The sequence below is a fragment of the Chiloscyllium plagiosum genome, unplaced genomic scaffold (assembly GCF_037043375.1).
Source record: "Chiloscyllium plagiosum isolate Xiang-an unplaced genomic scaffold, Cpla_swu_hap1 HiC_scaffold_26, whole genome shotgun sequence".
Lineage (NCBI taxonomy): Eukaryota > Metazoa > Chordata > Chondrichthyes > Orectolobiformes > Hemiscylliidae > Chiloscyllium > Chiloscyllium plagiosum.
The window spans coordinates 13,287,291-13,310,670 of NW_028270164.1; the positions used below are offsets into that span (position 1 = coordinate 13,287,291).

The 23,380-nt window shown below is 35.7% G+C and overlaps 1 protein-coding gene across 1 annotated transcript in view; it reads left to right on the plus strand.

The window, feature by feature from the left end:
• Positions 1–1,457: 1,457 nt before the first annotated feature.
• LOC148145083 (Fc receptor-like protein 5) overlaps positions 1,458–23,380 on the plus strand; it is a 172,119-nt gene continuing 150,196 nt past the window's right edge. The window contains exons 1-3 of the mRNA XM_087973386.1: positions 1,458–1,563; positions 9,303–9,617; positions 9,763–10,086. Coding sequence (XP_087829512.1) covers positions 1,458–1,563; positions 9,303–9,617; positions 9,763–10,086 — 745 coding nt within the window. The remainder of the gene's footprint in view (positions 1,564–9,302; positions 9,618–9,762; positions 10,087–23,380) is intronic.

A 23,380-nucleotide genomic window follows, 5' to 3' on the forward strand; every position in this document is an offset into this window, starting at 1 on the left:
GTCCATTTTTGAGAAGTTGAGATCCAAAAAGCAAGTTTCCACACTTGTTGCATGTTTTGATGTTCATTGTCTTTTGACACTATCAGAAAAAAGTGTGAATTTTATCAAGGGGGATGTGTGATAGATAGCTCTGGGTGTACAATGAGAGTAAGTGTTAGTTACTTTTGTCTGCAAATTGGAGAGAGAGCTGCCCTGGTACAGCACTTGCTGGAGGCTAATGTTGTGGGTCCTGGTCCATTTGAAGGACATTGTTGGATGTGGATGGAACAAACATGGACAGATGTATTGGGGTCCGGCCTGAGCGGGATGTAGGTTATGAATCACAAAGAGGACAGGTGAAAGGGGAGAGAAGCTTTATCGATTAATCCACAGGGGAGATTCCAAAGGACCAGAAGAAGAGCCATCAGTTCAACCACTGTAAACTAGAGATAAAGTTCCGACAGCAGAAACCTTTTATATTGTCCAGGAACTGTACAGCTAACAGCTCAGGAGTTCAGGAATATGTCACTAACTATTACAGCCGGGACATTACACAACTCTTCTAAAGGCTTTCAAAAAGCTTGCTGAACACTTGGGATTGGCCTCCTCTGTCACTGGTAAAACCCCAGAGCCTGTAGGGAAAGTCCATTGTGAAACCACAACCATACTGGCCTTTACTGCCCTCAAGGCCCTGCACATTGATCTCTCTCTCCCATCGTGAACCATTCTTTGCTGAACTTCAATTCTCTTCCTCTCCCACTTGAGGTTTCTCATCATCTTCCTGGGTCACTTGTTGTATCTGCCCCTTGAGCCTTGAAAATGCAGCCCATGAGCTCATCATGAGTCTACACACTGCCCTCTCCTCCCTGGATGAAACCCTCCTTCTCCGGTCGGAGTAAGGACCCTTCAGCACCTGTACCCTCCTTCACACTGATACCCAGCTGACTCCAATCCAGGCCTGTCACTCAGGCTGCTCTCCGGGGGGACAACATTTCGATGATGTCACACATGGTGGAGTTAGAGCCCACTGCAGGCAGCACAAACCCAATTTCAAGATTGTCCCAAAGCTCGACCAGTGGGGTAAGAAAATATCCCAACTGTCTCAATCATTCCCTGGGAATTTGGAACACCCTGAGGCTTTGATAACAGTTTATATTAATGATTACCTTAATCAGAAATTAGATGCAATGTAGCTGATTAAAATTTATCTGTGCATTTTAAGCAGGTTTTTCTGGTCAAATTTCTGAAATATTATCTCCTCAGTTTCAGGTGCTTTATGGGCAGAGGAACATGTAACGGGAATTTTGGGAAGAGCGATCATAATATCTTGTCACTATGAAGCTCAGTGGTACCAATCACACATGAAATATTGGTGTCATGGATGGAGTCATCAGTGTAAGGTTATAGCAATGACAAATTGGCCAAATGGGAGAATATCAATCACTGACAACAAAACACAAGGAATATTTCTTGTTACAATGAAGAATGTTCAATGGAAAGATGCTGAATGGTACAGCTGTGGGATTGAGATTCCTGGTATTCAGCAGGACCTCATGTCTCATATATATCTGCACGTCTCTGAAGGTAAATGTCTCAGTATATTTTTTTAGAATACTCTCTGCTGGAATGTCTGATCAATGTTTTCGCCAGGAAGTAAAGTGCCAAAGTGTTGGGGGATATTTAATTTTTTGATCTCTCAATACTTGTTTCTTTCCCACAGAAGCTTTCTCTGTTCCTGGGCTTCGATATTTATCCCAACCAAATGTCTCATGTTCTGTTGGACTATAACCTGGTGTTGTGTGATTTTTAACTGGGATATCTTGGGTAGATTTGCCACCACCAATCCATCATACTGGCATTAATCTGAGCCACTGATACCATGTGGGGAAGGATGCCCTCAGATGTCCCTGGCAGAAGACAAACTCAGTGTTGATGAACAGTAAATAGGGTTGGTCCATGATATTTAATAGCTGTTGGATTAAATCTAAGATACAGGATTATCTCTCGTGAAACATCTTTAGTTGCATGTTGTATATAGCTTAGGCTTGAACTTGCTGGAGTTCAGAAGAGCATAGGAAGTTGAGAAGTTTATAAAATACTGAGAGATATAGATAGAGTTGATGGCAGTTGTCTTTTCCCTGAGATGGAGAATTTCAAGACTCAGGGGCACATTTTTAAGATGATAGGAGACAAATTTTGAAAGCATATAAGAGGCAAATTACTGACACTCAGACACTGGTGACCTGACAGCAGAGGGGTTTCATCCCCATTGGGGTATTAACCCCCAAATGTTTCCAAATGTTCTCCAGGAGTTTACCCAACGTATTGTTTCTGTTTCCCAGACAGAGTATTGCGATGGTCCTTGTTGGTTCAGTCTCTGGGTAATGACTCCAGTGACTTTCCTTCCATATTAAGGGTTAAGGTGGGGACACTGCCTTCAGCATTGTGGCTGGGGATGAGCAGGGTTGGTGAAGGGTGTCAGCCCCTTTGACCTGCTCAAAGGTGAAACCCAGCATGGTTCACCAGACTCACTCATCATCAACCATGTCCTGGTGAATACAAAGCCCCATGTCCGTCGGTTCACTAGAGGGATCCTCACCTTGGAACTGAAACTCACTCTTAGTTACTCAATTACAGTTCACTTCCCCCTTAATTTTCTCTCAGTTTTTGAGTTCCTTTTTCTGCCTGAAATTGCCCTCATGTCTTGTTTATTTGGATCTTGTCCTTCAACTGCATATCTAGAAGTTTAGATTGTGACAGAATAATTACTCAGCAATAACAAGAGTCATATTATGTAAAAAAAGAGCAAACTAATTAGCAGCAGTTTAATGTTTAATTGCAGAACAAATTTTCATAAAGCAAAACTCTTTGTGTCATGAACAGTTGATATTTTTTAACAAAGGAGAATGAGCCATTTGTCATTTATCTGAAAATTCAATTTACTTTGGTCACCATTATCAAGAACATTTGACTTTTTAACTATCTTTATTTCATAACCTCCTATTCTTGGGCAAGGAATTAATTTAGTTCTTCTGTTAAAACATAACTGACAGGAGACTAATTTCTTCTGTGTCAGACTTTATCATCTAGTTTACTGTGGTTTTATAAGCTGTCTTCCTCTATCCTCTTCCTCATTTACACTCTTGTAAACATTGTATTACATACTTTGTTGTGAGAAAGAAAAGCTGGAGGACAAACATCAAGAACGGAAATGATCTTTGCAAATATAATGTTGTGGGCTTCAATTCTCCTCATCTATTTCATTCCCGGTGAGTGACCATCTAAGTTGCTTATTCAGATAATCAATGTTTGTTTATGTCCACTATCTGGTTTATACAGCAGAGATGTTTAAATCTTTGGAGATATGTAAAGGCACAAAGGCATCATTATTGCTGTGACAGATGCCATGAGTCGATTCTCCCTCCAGCACATTTTGCAAAGGAAGGTGGATGCTAACAGAGCCAAACAGGTTCATTATCAACCTACATATCCTTCCATCATGGCGCTGGCAGGGAGCAGGAGTGGGTGTGATTCCAGGCCAGCTTTGTCCAATGCAGAGTGTGACAATGCTGTCACTTTAAAGTGTTATTTATCCTGTTTTTCTTTAAGAGAGATTGTGAGGCAAAGGTATGGAGCTGTCTCTAAGAACGTAAACAATTTGTCAGGGCTTAGTTTGTTTTTAAAGTTGGAACAATGGAAGTAGACTGGGTGGGGCCAGCCCTCACAGACCAGGCTTTCTAGGTTTTTTTGTAGATTTTAGGTTTTGTTTTAAGCAGAAGCCACTGGGGTCTCAAAAGATTTGAGAGCTTCAGTGAATGTCTCCCGGCTGCTACACTCTGAATTTTCTCTTGATTTTTTCCTCCTGGATTGGAGAACTACATGTGAAAATCTGGTCTGAATTTTCCCTCCTACCAAGGCGTGTGTTTATGGGATATTACTATATTGGAACAGTTCATTAGTAATAGGTTCTGTACCTATTATTCAGTCAAGTTTTCCAATAGTTAGGTTAATCTAGTTCCTCCTTCTTTCTTTTGCACTTTAACTATAACATTCAAATAAATTATGCTTTGTTTAATGCCGAGTAATTTGATCAGTCGCATCACATCTGGAGCATGGCCCCTCATAAAGGACTGATTAGGGATAGTCAACATGACTTTGTGCATGGGAAATCATGTCTCACAAACTTGATTGAGGTTTTTGAAGAAGTAACAAAGAGGATTGATGAGGGCAGAGCGGTGGACATGATCTATATGGACTTCAGTAAGAGGTTCAACAAGGTTCCCCATAGGATACTAGTTAGCAAGGTTGGATCTCATGGAGAACTAACCATTTGGATAGAGAATTGGCTGAAAAGTAGAAGACAGAGGGTGATGGTGAGGGTTGTTTTTCAGATGGAGGCCTGTGACCACTGGAGTGCCACAAGGATCGTTGCTGGGTCCACTATTTTTCGTCATTTATGTAAAAGATTTGGATGTGTGCAAAAGAGGTACAGTTATTAAGTTTGTAGATGACACCAAAATTGGAGGTGTAGTGGACAGCGAAGAAGGTTTCCTCAGATTACAATGGGATCTGGACCAGATGGGCTAATGGGCTGAGAAGTGGCAGGTGGAGTTTAATTTAGATAAATGTGAGGTGCTGCACTTTGGGAAAGCAAATCTTAGTAGGACTTATACACTTAATGGTAAGGTTCTAGGGAGTGTTGCTGAACAAAGAGAACTTGGAGTGCAGGATCATAGCTCCTTGAAAGTGGAGTCGCAGGTAGACAGGATAGTGAAGGTGGTGTTTGGTATGCTTTACTTTATTGGTCAGAGTATTGAGTACAGGAGTTGGGAGGTCATGTTGCGGCCGTACAGGACATTGGTTACGCCACTGTTGGAATATTGCGTGCAATTCAGGTCTCCTTTCTATCGGAAAAATATTGCAAAACTTGAAAGGGTTCATAAAAGATTTCCAAGAATTTTCCCAGGGTTGGAGAATTTGAGCTACAGGGAGAGATTGAACAGGCTGGAGCTGTTTTCCCTGCAGCGTCGGAGGCTGAGGGGTGACCTTATAGAGGTTTACAAAATCATGAGGGGCATGGACAGGATAAATAGAGAAAGTCTTTTCCCTGGGATGCAGAACTAGAGGGCATAGGTTTAGGTGAGAGGGGAAAGATATTAAAGAGACCTAAGGGGCAATATTTCAAGGAGAAAGCGGTACGTGTATGGAATGAGCTGCCAGAGGATGTGGTGGAGGCTGGTACAATTGCAACATTTAAAAGGCATCTGGATGAGGATATGAATAGGAAGGGTTTGGAGGGATATGGGCTGGGTTTTGGCAGGTGGCATGGTGGCTCAGTGGTTAGCACTGCTGCCTCATAACACCAGGGTCCCAGGTTCGATTCCAGCCTTGGGCGACTGTCTGTATGGAGTTTGCACATTCTCCTCGTGGGTGTGCTCCGGTTTCCTCCCACATTCCAAAGATGTGCAGGTCAGATGAATTGTCCATAGTGTTATGTGCATTAGTCAGAGGGAAATGGGTCTGAGTGGGTTACTCTTCAGATTGTCAGTGTGAACTGGTTGGGCCAAAGGGCCTGTTTCCACACTGTAGAGAATCTGATCTAATTTAAGTTGGTTTGGGATATCTGGTTGGCATGGATGAGTTGGACCGAAGTGACTGTTTCCATGCTGTACGTTTCTATGACTCTATCTACCTTTAAAATATGAAAAAGTTAGCGTTGTGGTTAGATTCTTAAAATATTTTGAGGGATTCTGGTGTAGTCTGTAACATGGATGGCAGCACTTATATTACAACAATTAGCTTTGAGCTAGTGACCTATTCCTGGGAGAACAAGCTGCAGAAAACAGACACAGAATGTACTTTGTCTGCTCCATATATCTCTAAATATGGAAGTCTTCAAAATTTTAAGGAACGAATGGAAAAATACATGAATAATATCAGGAAATATTGCACCTTCTTTTGAAAACATTATCATAAAATGGAATATAGTTACCAAGTAGAGTCTAGATTAGAGTGGTGCTGGAAAAGCACAGCAGGTCAGGTAGCATCCGAGGAGCAGGAAAATCGACATTTCGGGCAAAAGCCCTTCATCAGGAATAGAGCATCTATTCCTCTGGTTTCCAACATCTGCAGTTCTTGTTTTTACCTTTATATAGTTACCAAGTAGTTTAGAGCAGCATTACTAATTAAGGGTGAAATGAGAATGACAACATGATTTTTTTAAAGTGACACAAGCAGCAGCATCAAAACAAGAGCCCATTTTCATCGGTCCAAAGTTTTTAATGTAGTCAGCTGTTCAATATACACTGAAAACCAGAATGGCAATAAGCCTTCAAACAAAACATCGTGATTTGGTAATTATTTATTATATTTTCAAAATGCCATTCATTAAATATTATTTAATGAGGCTCGATAACAAAAGTAGAAGGTTGGTTTATTTTCTGTTTCCATTTCTGGAGATAGGTGACCATTAATATCCACTAAAAACCCACAGTTAGCTTGACTATATATCCTGACTCCCTGCTTCCTGAAAAGACACTGTTCCATTCTCCCAGTTCCTCTGTCTCCATCGAATGTCAACTTCCAAGGATGTCAACTTCAAGAAGGGGTCCTCCCAGTTATCCACTCAACTGAGGTTTCCCCACCAACTGTGGTTGACAGGGCCCTCAGCTGTGTCTGTCCCATCTCCCACACTCAAACCCTCACTTCCGTTCCACAACAGTGACAGAGTCCCCTTCATCCTCACCTACTATCCCACCAGCATCCACATCCAGAGGATCATTAGCCTCCATTTACATCACCTTCAGCAGGATGCCACTACTGACTCAAATTCACCTCCTCACCCTGTCACCCTTCTGGAGCAGCCATTCCCTCCAAGACACTCTGGTCTACCTCTCTTTCACTCCCAACAAATTCCCACACACCCAAGGCACCTTCCCATGTAATCAAAGAAGGTGTAGCACTGAACAGTTTGCTTCCTCCCCCTCTCAGTATCCAAGGCCCCAGTCACACCTTCCAGGTGAAGCAGCACTTTACCTGCACTTCACTCAACTTAGTCTGCTGCATTCGCTGCTCTCGAAGTGGTCTCCTCTACACTGGGAAGGGGAAGTGCAGACTGGGTGACTGCTTTGCAGAACACCTCCATTTTGTCTGCAAAGATGACCCGAAGCTTCCTGTTGTCTGCCATTTCAATACACAACTGTGTTCCCTGGCCAGCATCTCAGTCTCGTACTTTTGACAGTACTCCTGCGAAGTGAAGCTCAAGCTGAAAGAACAACACCTCATTTTCACCTCTTCAGGACTCAGTATCAAGTTCAGTAATTTTAGGGCCTTAGTCCCTTCCCCCAACCCCCACACTCCAGGCCTTGTTATCACATGGGCTGCTACATCACAACCCATTGTCAGCCATTAACAATCCCTATTAGTGGTTATTGATTCTCCTAGGCTGACCTTTATCCAATTCTTTGTCTGCCCAATTGTGTTAATGTCTTCCTTGTGGACTCCATCTCCACATAGTGTTCAGCAACACCCCCCTCCCTCCAACCTATTCTCGAGCATATGTATCACTCTTTTCTTTGTTATCAGTTCTGAAGAAGGGTGACTGGACCTGAAATGTTAACTCTGATTCATCTCCACACTTGCTACCTGACCTTCTATGTTTTTCCACCTATTACTGATTTTGTTTCAGCTTTCTAGCATCCACAGTTATAGAATAATAGAGTCATACAGCATAGAAACAGACCCTTTGGTCTAACTAGTCCATGCCAACCATGTTTCCAAACTAAACTAATCCAACCTGCCTGAACCTGGCCCATAACCCTCCAAATATATTCTATTCATGCACTTATTTAAATGTCTTTTAAATGTTATAACCGTACCTGTATCCAACACTTTATCTGAAAGTTCATTCCACACATGAGTTATTCTCTGTATAAAAAAAATTGCCTTTCATGTCTTTTTAGAGTCTTTCTCCTCTCACCTTAAAAAAAGCCCCTCGTCTTGAATACTCCATCCATTGGAAAGGACAGTTTCTCATAGAATCCTGACAGTGTGGAAACAGGCCATTTGGTGCAGCAAGTCCACAACAACCCTTCGAAGAGTATCCCACCCAGACCCATTCCCCTACCCTATAACGCTACCTTTCCCTTGACTAATGCCCCTAACCTGCACATCTCAGAACACAATGGGGCAATTTACCATGCATAATCTACTTACCTAGCACATCGTTGCACACTTACACTTAAATTCCTCTCTGCTATTTTAGTCAAGAATTATTCTCCCAACAAGACCATTTGTCTGGTATTTATTGAAATAAAGTCTACCTGGTCATCGACAGGCTGCTCCTCTTCCATACTGGGACACAATGTGGCAGCAATTTAAGCATTTTCTCAGGAACCATCTCACTGGAACAATCAGTATATTACTTCTGTTATTTTTACTCTCCTTAAACTGATAACAATATGTGATTACAAATAATCCTTTACAAATAATATCAGCAACAATATCACCAACAATATCAACAATAATATCACCAACAATATCACCAACAATATCAACAATAATATCACCAACAATATCACCAATAATATCAACAATAATATCAACAATAATATCACCAACAATATCACCAACAATATCAACAATAATATCACCAACAATATCACCAACAATATCAACAATAATATCAACAACAATATCACCAACAATATCACCAACAATATTGCTCTTTACTCGTCAAAGTCCTGTACATTGATCTCTCTCTCCCCTCGTGAACCATCCTTTGCTGAACTTCAATTCTCTTCCTTTCCCACTTGAGGTCTCTCATCAACTTCCTGGGTCACCTGTTGTATCTGCCCCTTGAGCCCTGAAAATGGAGCCCCTGAGTACATCATGAGTCTCCACACAACACCCCCTCCTCCCCCCACCCCCGGATGAAACCCTCCTTCTCCAGTCGGAGTAAGGACCCTTCAGCACCTGTACCCTCCTTCACACTGATCCCCAGCCAACTCCAATCCAGGCCTGTCACTCAGGCTGCTTTCCAGGGGGACAACATTTCGATGATGTCACACACGGTGGCGTTAGAGCCCACAGCGGGCAGCACAAACCCAATTTCAAGATTATCCCAAAGCTCGACCAGTGGGGTAAGAAAATATCCCGACTGTTTCAATCATTCCCTGGGAATTTGGAACACCCTGAGGCTCTGATAAGGGTTTATAGTAATGATTACCTTTATCATATACTGGATGGAACGTAGCTGATTAAAATGTATCTGTTTGAATTAGGCTGTTCTTTCCAGTTAAATTTCTGAAATATTGTCTCCTCAGTTTCAGGTGCTTTATGGGCAGAGGAAAATGTAACAGGTATTTTGGGAAGAGCGATCACAATATCTTGTCACTACGAAGCACGGTGGTACCAGTCACACATGAAATATTGGTTTCATGGATGGTCTCGTCTGTGTCAGGTTATAGCAACGACAAATTGGCCAAATGGGAGAATATTGATCACTGATCACAAAACACAAGGAATATTTCTTGTTACAATGAAGAATCTTCAATGGGGTGATGCAGGATGGTACAGCTGTGGGATCGAGACTCCTGGCCTTGACCCAATGTTTAATGTAAAGCTGCACATCTGTGATGGTAAATGTCTCAGTGATTTTTTTAAAAATTACTTTTCACTATATGTCTGTTCATTGTTTAATCCTGGAAGAAAGATTACCAAGTGTTGGGAGCATTTGATTTTTTGATGCAATTCAATTTCTCAATAATTGTTTCTTTCCCACAGAAGCCGTCTCTGTTCCTGGGCTTCGATATTTATCCCAACCAAATGTCTCATGTTCAGGGGGTTCAGTGACAGTCTCCTGTGAGTCTGCCCAGGGATCCCTCCCCATTCACTACACATGGTCTGAGAAGACCCCATCTCAAGATTCAAAGATCTCTGACACCAATAAACTGGATCTACATTGTCAATCCTTCACACAGCCACATCATCAATATTACTGCACAGCCTCAAATACTCAGGGAACAAAACCTAGTGAAATTGCTCATGTCTCAGTCAGCAATGTAGCAGAGACGGGTTGTAGTTACATGATAACAATCAGCAGCAGCGGTAAATTTTATACAAACACTGAGGCCTGCAGGTACTTTTAATGACTATTCAAACTACTCATGGATTAAGCTTCTTACATAATTACAAATAACTGCACCTTATCACATTATGTCTCTTTAATATTTAAACGATTTTGAACAAGGTGTGATTTATTTTTGAAAATGGGCAAAATTGTAATAACACGCCAGAAAATGCATAAATTATGCACTCCTGTTTTGTGTTACATCTCACAGCTTGTGTGTGTTATACCTTTAATAGATAAAGTCATCACTGTATCGTAGCATGTGACCTGAGGGGATAATGGTGTCAAATTCCATCTTAGTCAGGGTCACATCAGGCATGACATGCTGATGGACGGGTGTCACTGCATGTAACTGAATATCTCAGTTTCAGCCCAGACCCTGAAGTGCCAGTGGCTGTGAGAAATGTTTAGGGCAGACGCTGGTATAAATATTGTTGATTTATCGATACTACAACATCCACGCCTTGTTCTCATGTAACAGGAGCTAATGTAAAGATTACATCATTGGGTCTAAATACAATAGTGGAGGCAAAAATCCCAGTGGAAGCTCACCCAGCAATCACAGGATATTACTGGGCAGAGCAGGGGCTGCTGGATCCCCAGGAATACATTTTCCAGCAGGGGCAGTGACCAGCTCAGTGGCTGGAACTTTATTTTATGTTTGACAAGGATAAGAAAGGAGATCTTAGTAATATAGTCCCACCCAAACTCAGGCTTTCAAATGCTTGAATAAGAATACAGTAGCATCAATGTCCAGGTGAGGAATAAAATACAAATTATGTGCAAGCTGGGTCACTAACACATCTTGCCAGACATGGGGATTTATAGGAAACTGAATTCAACAAAGTCCATTACTCACAACAAGTCCTGAGATTTCATTTTTGAAGAGTGCTCTCTTAATTGTTTGTAACTGAGACTCAGATGAAGTTGAATATTCTCTAATGTCTCAATAGGAAGGGAATATACTTGTGACAAATCCTCAACAGTATCACCAACGACATCACCAATGACATCACCAACGACATCACCAACAGACATCACCAACGACATCACCAAAGACCTAACCAACGACATCACCAACGGACATCAACAACGACATCACCAACAGACATCACCAATGACATCACCAACGACATCACCAACGGACATCACCAACAGACATCGCCAACGACATCACATACGACATCACCATCAATATCACCAATAACATCACCAACGACATCAACAAAAATATCAACAACAATATCACCAACAACATCACCAACAATATCACTAACAACATCACCAACAATATCAACAATATCAACAACAACATCACCAACAATATCACCAACAATATCACCACCAATATCACCAACAATATCACCAAAGACATCACCAACAATATCAACAACAATTTCACTAGGAATATCACCAACAATATCAACAACAATATCACCAACAATATCACCAACAAATATCACAAAAATATCACAAACAATATCAACAACAATATCACCAACAATATCAACAACAATATCACCAACTATATCACCAACAATATCAACAATATCAACAACAATATCACCAACAATATCACCAACAAATATCACCAAAAATATCACAAACAATATCAACAACAATATCACCAACAATATCACCAACAATATCAACAACAAATATCACCAACAATATCAACAACAATATCAACAATAATATCACCAACAATATCACCATCAATATCAACAGTATCACCAACAATATCACCAACAATATCAACAATATCAACAACAATATCACCAACAATATCACCAACAATATCACCAACAATATCACCAACAATATCAACAACATCACCAACAATATCACCAACAATATCACCAACAACATCAATAACAATATCACCAATGAGTTCACCAATAATATCAACAACATCACCAATAATATCACCAATGATATCACCAACAATATCACCAACAATATCACCATCAATATCAACAGTATCACCAACAATATCACCAACAATATCAACAATATCAACAACAATATCACCAACAATATCACCAACAACACCACCAACAATATCACCAAAAATATAATCAACAATATCACCAACAATATCACCAACAAATATCACCAACAAATATCACCAACAATATCAACAACAATATCACTAACAATATCACCAACAATATCGCAAACAATATTAACAACAATAACCCCAACAATATTAACAACAATATCACCAACAATATCACCAACAATATCAACAGCAATATCACCAACAATATCAACAACAATATCACCAACACTATCACCAACAATATCAACAACAATACCAACAACAATATCACCAACAATATCCACAACAATATCAACAACAATAACCCCCATAATATAACCAAAAATATCAACAACAATATCACCAACAATATCACCAACAATATCAACAACAATATCAACAATATCACCAACAATATCAACAACAATATCAACAACAATATCACCAACAATATCAACAACAATATCAACAACAATATCACCAACAATATCAACAGCAATACCAACAACAATATCACAACAATACCAACAACAATATCAACAACAAAACCAACGACAATATCACCAACAATATCAACAACAATACCAACAACTATATCACCAACAATATCACCAACAATATCAACAACAATATCACCAACAATATCACCAACAACATCAACAACAATATCAACAACAATATCACCAATATCACCAACAATATTAACAACAATACCAACAACAATATCAACAACAATATCACCAACAATATCATCAACAATATCAACAACAATACCAATAACAATATCACCAACAATATCACCAACCATATCAACAACAATATTACCAATATCACCAACAATATCAACAGAAATACCAATAACAATATCAACAACAATATCACCAACAATATCACCAAAAATATCAACAACAATATCACCAACAATATCAACAACAATACTAAAAACAATATCACAACAATACCAACAACAATATCACCACGAATATCACCAACAATATCAACAACAATACCAATAACAATACCAATAATAATATCACCAACAATATCATCATCAATATCAACAACATCAACAACAATATCACCACCAATATCACCAACAATATCACCAATGACATCACCAACAATATCACCAACGGCTTCACCAACAATATCAACAACAATATCACCAACAATATCAACAACAATATCACGAAGAATATCAACAACAATATCACCAACAATATCACCAACAATATAAACAACAATATCACTAACAATATCACCAACAATATCAACAACAATACCAATAACAACATCAACAACAAATATCACCAACAAATATCACCAACAATATCACCAACAATATCAACAATATCAACAACAATATCACAAACAATATCAACAACAATACCAATAACAATATCAACAACAATATCACCAACAATATCAACAACAATATCAACAACAATAGCACTAACAATATCACCAACAATATCAACAACAATATCACCAATAATATCACCAACCATATCAACAACAATATTACCAATATCACCAACAATATCAACAACAATACCAATAACAAGATCAACAACAACATCACCAACAATATCACCAAAAATATCAACAACAATATCACCAACAATATCAACAACAATACTAAAAACAATATCACAACAATACCAACAATAATATCACCACAAATATCACCAACAATATCAACAACAATACCAATAACAATACCAATAACAATATCATCAACAATATCATCATCAATATCAACATCAACAACAATATCACCAACAACATCACCACCAATATCACCAACAATATCACCAATGACATCACCAACAATATCACCAACGACATCACCAACAATATCAACAACAACATCATCAACAATATCAACAACAATATCACCAACATGACCAACAATATCAACAACAATATCACCAACAATATCAACAACAATATCACGAAGAATATCAACAACAATATCACCAACAATATCACCAACAATATAAACAACAATATCACTAACAATATCACCAACAATATCAACAACAATACCAATAACAACATCAACAACAAATATCACCAACAAATATCACCAACAATATCACCAACAATATCAACAATATCAACAACAATATCACCAACAATATCAACAACAATACCAATAACAATATCAACAACAATATCACCAACAATATCAACAACAATATCAACAACAATAGCACGAACAATATCACCAACAATATCAACAACAATATCAACAACAATATCAACAACAATATCAACAACAATATCACCAAAAATATCACCAACACTATCAACAATATCAACAAAAATATCACCAACAATATCAACAACAATATCAACAGTATCACCAACAATATCACCAACAATATCAACAATATCAACAACAATATCACCAACAATATCACCAAAAATATCACAAACAATATCAACAATATCAACAATATCACCAACAAATATCACCAAAAATATCACAAACAATATCAACAACAATATCACCAACAATATCAAAAACAATATCAACAGTATCACCAACAATATCATCAACAATATCAACAACAATATCACCAACAATATCACCAACAAATATCACAAAAATATCACAAACAATATCAACAACAATATCACCAACAATATCAAAAATAATATCACCAAATATATCACCAACAATATCAACAATATCAACAACAATATCACCAACAATATCACCAAAAATATCACAAACAATATCAACAATATCAACAACAATATCACCAACAAATATCACCAAAAAATCACAAACAATATCAACAACAATATCACCAACAATATCAAAAACAATATCAACAGTATCACCAACAATATCATCAACAATATCAACAACAATATCACCAACAATATCACCAACAAATATCACAAAAATATCACAAACAATATCACCAACAATATCACCAACAAATATCACCAAAAATATCACAAACAATATCAACAACAATATCACCAACAATATCACCAACAATATCAACAACAAATATCACCAACAATATCAACAACAATATCAACAACAATATCACCAACAATATCACCATCAATATCAACAGTATCACCAACAATATCAACAACAATATCAACAATATCAACAACAATATCACCAACAATAACACCAACAATATCACCAACAATATCAACAACATCACCAACAATATCACCAACAATATCACCAACAACATCAACAACAATATCACCAACGAGTTCACCAATAATATCAACAACATCACCAATAATATCACCAATGATATCACCAACAATATCACCAACAATATCACCTACAACATCACCAACAATATCACCAACAATATAATCAACAATATCACCAACAATATCAACAACAAATATCACCAACAATATCAACAACAATATCAACAACAATATCACCAACAATATCACCATCAATATCAACAGTATCACCAACAATATCACCAACAATATCAACAATATCAACAACAATATCACCAACAATATCACCAACAATATCACCAACAATATCAACAACATCACCAACAATATCACCAACAATATCACCAACAACATCAACAACAATATCACCAACGAGTTCACCAATAATATCAACAACATCACCAATAATATCACCAATGATATCACCAACAATATCACCAACAATATCACCAACAACATCACCAACAATATCACCAACAATATAATCAACAATATCACCAACAATATCACCAACAAATATCACCAACAAATATCACCACCAATATCAACAACAATATCACTAACAATATCACCAACAATATCGCAAACAATATCAACAACAATACCCCCAACAATATCAACAATATCTCCAACAATATCACCAACAATATCAACAGCAATATCACCAACAATATCAACAACAATATCACCAACACTATCACCAACAATATCAGCAACAATACCAACAACAATATCACCAACAATATCCCCAACAATAACAACAACAATATCACCAACAATATCACCAACAATATCACCAACAATATCAACAACAATATCAACAATATCACCAACAATATCAACAACAATATTAACAACAATATCACCAACAATATCAACAGCAATACCAACAACAATATCACAACAATACCAACAACAATATCAACAACAATACCAACAACAATATCATCAACAATATCAACAACAATACCAATAACAATATCAACAACAATACCAACAACAATATCAACAACAAAACCAACGACAATATCACCAACAATATCAACAACAATACCAATAACAATATCAACAACAATACCAACAACAATATCAACAACAAAACCAACGACAATATCACCAACAATATCACCAACAAATATCACAAAAATATCACAAACAATATCAACAACAATATCACCAACAATATCAAAAACAATATCACCAAATATATCACCAACAATATCAACAATATCAACAACAATATCACCAACAATATCACCAACAAATATCACCAAAAATATCACAAACAATATCAACAACAATATCACCAACAATATCACCAACAATATCAACAACAAATATCACCAACAATATCAACAACAATATCACCATCAATATCAACAGTATCACCAACAATATCAACAACAATATCAACAATATCAACAACAATATCACCAACAATATCAACAACATCACCAACAATATCACCAACAACATCAACAACAATATCACCAACGAGTTCACCAATAATATCAACAACATCACCAATAATATCACCAACGATATCACCAACAACATCACCAACAATATCACCAACAATATAACCAACAATATCACCAACAATATCACCAACAAATATCACCAACAAATATCACCAACAATATCAACAATATCAACAACAATATCACCAACAATATCACCAACAATATCACCAACAATATCAACAACATCACCAACAATATCACCAACAATATCACCAACAACATCAACAACAATATCACCAACGAGTTCACCAATAATATCAACAACATCACCAATAATATCACCAATGATATCACCAACAATATCACCAACAATATCACCAACAACATCACCAACAATATCACCAACAATATAATCAACAATATCACCAACAATATCACCAACAATATCACCAACAAATATCACCAACAATATCAACAACAATATCACTAACAATATCACCAACAATATCGCAAACAATATCAACAACAAAACCCCCAACAATATCAACAACAATATCACCAACAATATCACCAACAATATCAACAGCAATATCACCAGAAATATCACCAACACTTTCAACAATATCAACAACAATATCACTAGCAATATCAACAACAATATCAACAGTATCACCAACAATATCACCAACAATATCAACAATATCAACAACAATATCACCAACAATATCACCAAAAATATCACAAACAATATCAACAATATCAACAATATCACCAACAAATATCACCAAAAATATCACAAACAATATCAACAACAATATCACCAACAATATCAAAAACAATATCAACAGTATCACCAACAATATCATCAACAATATCAACAACAATATCACCAACAATATCACCAACAAATATCACAAAAATATCACAAACAATATCAACAACAATATCACCAACAATATCAAAAACAATATCACCAAATATATCACCCACATTATCAACAATATCAACAACTATATCACCAACAATATCACCAAAAATATCACAAACAATATCAACAATATCAACAACAATATCACCAACAAATATCACCAAAAATATCACAAACAATATCAACAACAATATCACCAACAATATCAAAAACAATATCAACAGTATCACCAACAATATCATCAACAATATCAACAACAATATCACCAACAATATCACCAACAAATATCACAAAAATATCACAAACAATATCAACAACAATATCACCAACAATATCAAAAACAATATCACCAAATATATCACCAACAATATCAACAATATCAACAACTATATCACCAACAATATCAAAAACAATATCAACAGTATCACCAACAATATCATCAACAATATCAACAACAATATCACCAACAATATCACCAACAAATATCACAAAAATATCACAAACAATATCAACAACAATATCACCAACAATATCAAAAACAATATCACCAAATATATCACCAACAATATCAACAATATCAACAACTATATCTCCAACAATATCACCAAAAATATCACAAACAATATCAACAATATCAACAACAATATCACCAACAAATATCACCAAAAATATCACAAACAATATCAACAACAATATCACCAACAATATCAAAAACAATATCAACAGTATCACCAACAATATCATCAACAATATCAACAACAATATCACCAACAATATCACCAACAAATATCACAAAAATATCACAAACAATATCACCAACAATATCACCAACAAATATCACCAAAAATATCACAAACAATATCAACAACAATATCACCAACAATATCACCAACAATATCAACAACAAATATCACCAACAATATCAACAACAATATCAACAACAATATCACCGACAATATCACCATCAATATCAACAGTATCACCAACAATATCAACAACAATATCAACAATATCAACAACAATAACACCAACAATATCACCAACAATATCAACAACATCACCAACAATATCAACAACAATATCACCAACAACATCAACAACAATATCACCAACGAGTTCACCAATAATATCAACAACATCACCAATAATATCACCAATGATATCACCAACAATATCACCAACAATATCACCAACAACATCACCAACAATATCACCAACAATATAATCAACAATATCACCAACAATATCAACAACAAATATCACCAACAATATCAACAACAATATCAACAACAATATCACCAACAATATCACCATCAATATCAACAGTATCACCAACAATATCATCAACAATATCAACAATATCAACAACAACATCACCAACAATATCACCAACAATATCACCAACAATATCAACAACATCACCAACAATATCACCAACAATATCACCAACAACATCAACAACAATATCACCAACGAGTTCACCAATAATATCAACAACATCACCAATAATATCACCAATGATATCACCAACAATATCACCAACAATATCACCAACAACATCACCAACAATATCACCAAAAATATAATCAACAATATCACCAACAATATCACCAACAAATATCACCAACAAATATCACCAACAATATCAACAACAATATCACTAACAATATCACCAACAATATCGCAAACAATATCAACAACAATACCCCCAACAATATCAACAATATCACCAACAATATCACCAACAATATCAACAGCAATATCACCAACAATATCAACAACAATATCACCAACACTATCACCAACAATATCAACAACAATACCAACAACAATATCACCAACAATATCCCCAACAATATCAACAACAATATCACCAACAATATCACCAACAATATCACCAACAATATCAACAACAATATCAACAATATCACCAACAATATCAACAACAATATTAACAACAATATCACCAACAATATCAACAGCAATACCAACAACAATATCACAACAATACCAACAACAATATCAACAACAATACCAACAACAATATCATCAACAATATCAACAACAATACCAATAACAATATCAACAACAATACCAACAACAATATCAACAACAAAACCAACGACAATATCACCAACAATATCAACAACAATACCAATAACAATATCAACAACAATACCAACAACAATATCAACAACAAAACCAACGACAATATCACCAACAATATCACCAAAAAATATCACAAAAATATCACAAACAATATCAACAACAATATCACCAACAATATCAAAAACAATATCACCAAATATATCACCAACAATATCAACAATATCAACAACAATATCACCAACAATATCACCAACAATATCACCAACAATATCAACAACATCACCAACAAATATCACCAAAAATATCACAAACAATATCAACAACAATATCACCAACAATATCAACAACAAATATCACCAACAATATCAACAACAATATCACCATCAATATCAACAGTATCACCAACAATATCAACAACAATATCAACAATATCAACAACAATATCACCAACAATATCACCAACAATATCAACAACATCACCAACAATATCACCAACAACATCAACAACAATATCACCAACGAGTTCACCAATAATATCAACAACATCACCAATAATATCACCAACGATATCACCAACAACATCACCAACAATATCACCAACAATATAATCATCAATATCTCCAACAATATCACCAACAAATATCACCAACAAATATCACCAACAATATCAACAATATCAACAACAATATCACCAACAATATCACCAACAATATCACCAACAATATCAACAACATCACCAACAATATCACCAACAATATCACCAACAACATCAACAACAATATCACCAACGAGTTCACCAATAATATCAACAACATCACCAATAATATCACCAATGATATCACCAACAATATCACCAACAATATCACCAACAACATAACCAACAATAACACCAACAATATAATCATCAATATCACCAACAATATCACCAACAATATCACCAACAAATATCACCAACAATATCAACAACAATATCACTAACAATATCACCAACAATATCGCAAACAATATCAACAACAAAACCCCCAACAATATCAACAACAATATCACCAACAATATCACCAACAATATCAACAGCAATATCACCAGAAATATCACCAACACTTTCAACAATATCAACAACAATATCACTAGCAATATCAACAACAATATCAACAGTATCACCAACAATATCACCAACAATATCAACAATATCAACAACAATATCACCAACAATATCACCAAAAATATCACAAACAATATCAACAATATCAACAATATCACCAACAAATATCACCAAAAATATCACAAACAATATCAACAACAATATCACCAACAATATCAACAACAAATATCACCAACAATATCAACAACAATATCACCATCAATATCAACAGTATCACCAACAATATCAACAACAATATCAACAATATCAACAACAATATCACGAACAATATCACCAACAATATCACCAACAATATCAACAACATCACCAACAATATCACCAACAACATCAACAACAATATCACCAACGAGTTCACCAATAATATCAACAACATCACCAATAATATCACCAACGATATCACCAACAACATCACCAACAATATCACCAACAATATAATCATCAATATCTCCAACAATATCACCAACAAATATCACCAACAAATATCACCAACAATATCAACAATATCAACAACAATATCACCAACAATATCACCAACAATATCACCAACAATATCAACAACATCACCAACAATATCACCAACAATATCACCAACAACATCAACAACAATATCACCAACGAGTTCACCAATAATATCAACAACATCACCAATAATATCACCAATGATATCACCAACAATATCACCAACAATATCACCAACAACATCACCAACAATATCACCAACATTATAATCAACAATATCACCAACAATATCACCAACAATATCACCAACAAATATCACCAACACTATCACCAACAATATCACTAACAATATCACCAACAATATCGCAAACAATATCAACAACAATACCCCCAACAATATCAACAACAATATCACCAACAATATCACCAACAATATCAACAACAATATCACCAACACTATCACCAACAATATCAACAACAATACCAACAACAATATCACCAACAATATCACCAACAATATCACCAACAATAGCGCAAACAATATCAACAACAATATCACCAACAATATCACCAACAATATCAACCACAATATCACCCATATCACCAACAATATCAACAACAATATCAACAACAATACCCCCAACAATATCAACAACAATATCACCAACAATATCACCAACAATATCAACAACAATATCACCAACACTATCACCAACAATATCAACAACAATACCAACAACAATATCACCAACAATATCACCAACAATATCACCAACAATAGCGCAAACAATATCAACAACAATATCACCAACAATATCACCAACAATATCAACCACAATATCACCCATATCACCAACAATATCAACAACAATATCAACAACAATATCACCAACAATATCAACAGCAATACCAACAACAATATCACAACAATACCAACAACAATCTCAACAACAATATCAACAATACCAACAACAATATCACCAACAAAATCAACAACAATACCAATAACAATATCAACAACAATATCACCAACAATATCAACAACAATATCACCAACATTATCAACAACAATATCAACAACAATATCACCAACAATATCAACAACAATACCAACAACAATATCAACAACAATATCACCAACAATATCAACAACAATACCAATAACAATATCAACAACAATATCAACAACAATATCAACAACAATATCAACAACAATACCAATAACAATATCAACAACAATATCACCAACAATATCACCAACAATATAAACAACAATATCACTAACAATATCACCAACAATATCAACAACAATACCAATAACATCAACAACAAATATCACCAACAAATATCACCAACAATATCAACAACAATATCAACAATATCAACAACAATATCACCAACAATATCAACAACAATACCAATAACAATATCAAGAACAATATCACCAACAATATCAACAACAATATCAACAACAATAGCTCTAACAATATCACCAACAATATCAACAACAATATCAACAACAATATCACCAACAATATCAAAAACAATATCACCAAATATATCACCAACAATATCAGCAATATCAACAACAATATCACCAACAATATCACCAACAAATATCACCAAAAATATCACAAACAATATCAACAACAATATCACCAACAATATCAACAACAAATATCACCAACAATATCAACAATATCAACAACAATATCACCAACAATATCACCATCAATATCAACAGTATCACCAACAATATCACCAACAATATCAACAATATCAACAACAATATCACCAACAATATCACCAACAATATCACCAACAATATCAACAACATCACCAACAATATCACCAACAACATCAACAACAATATCAC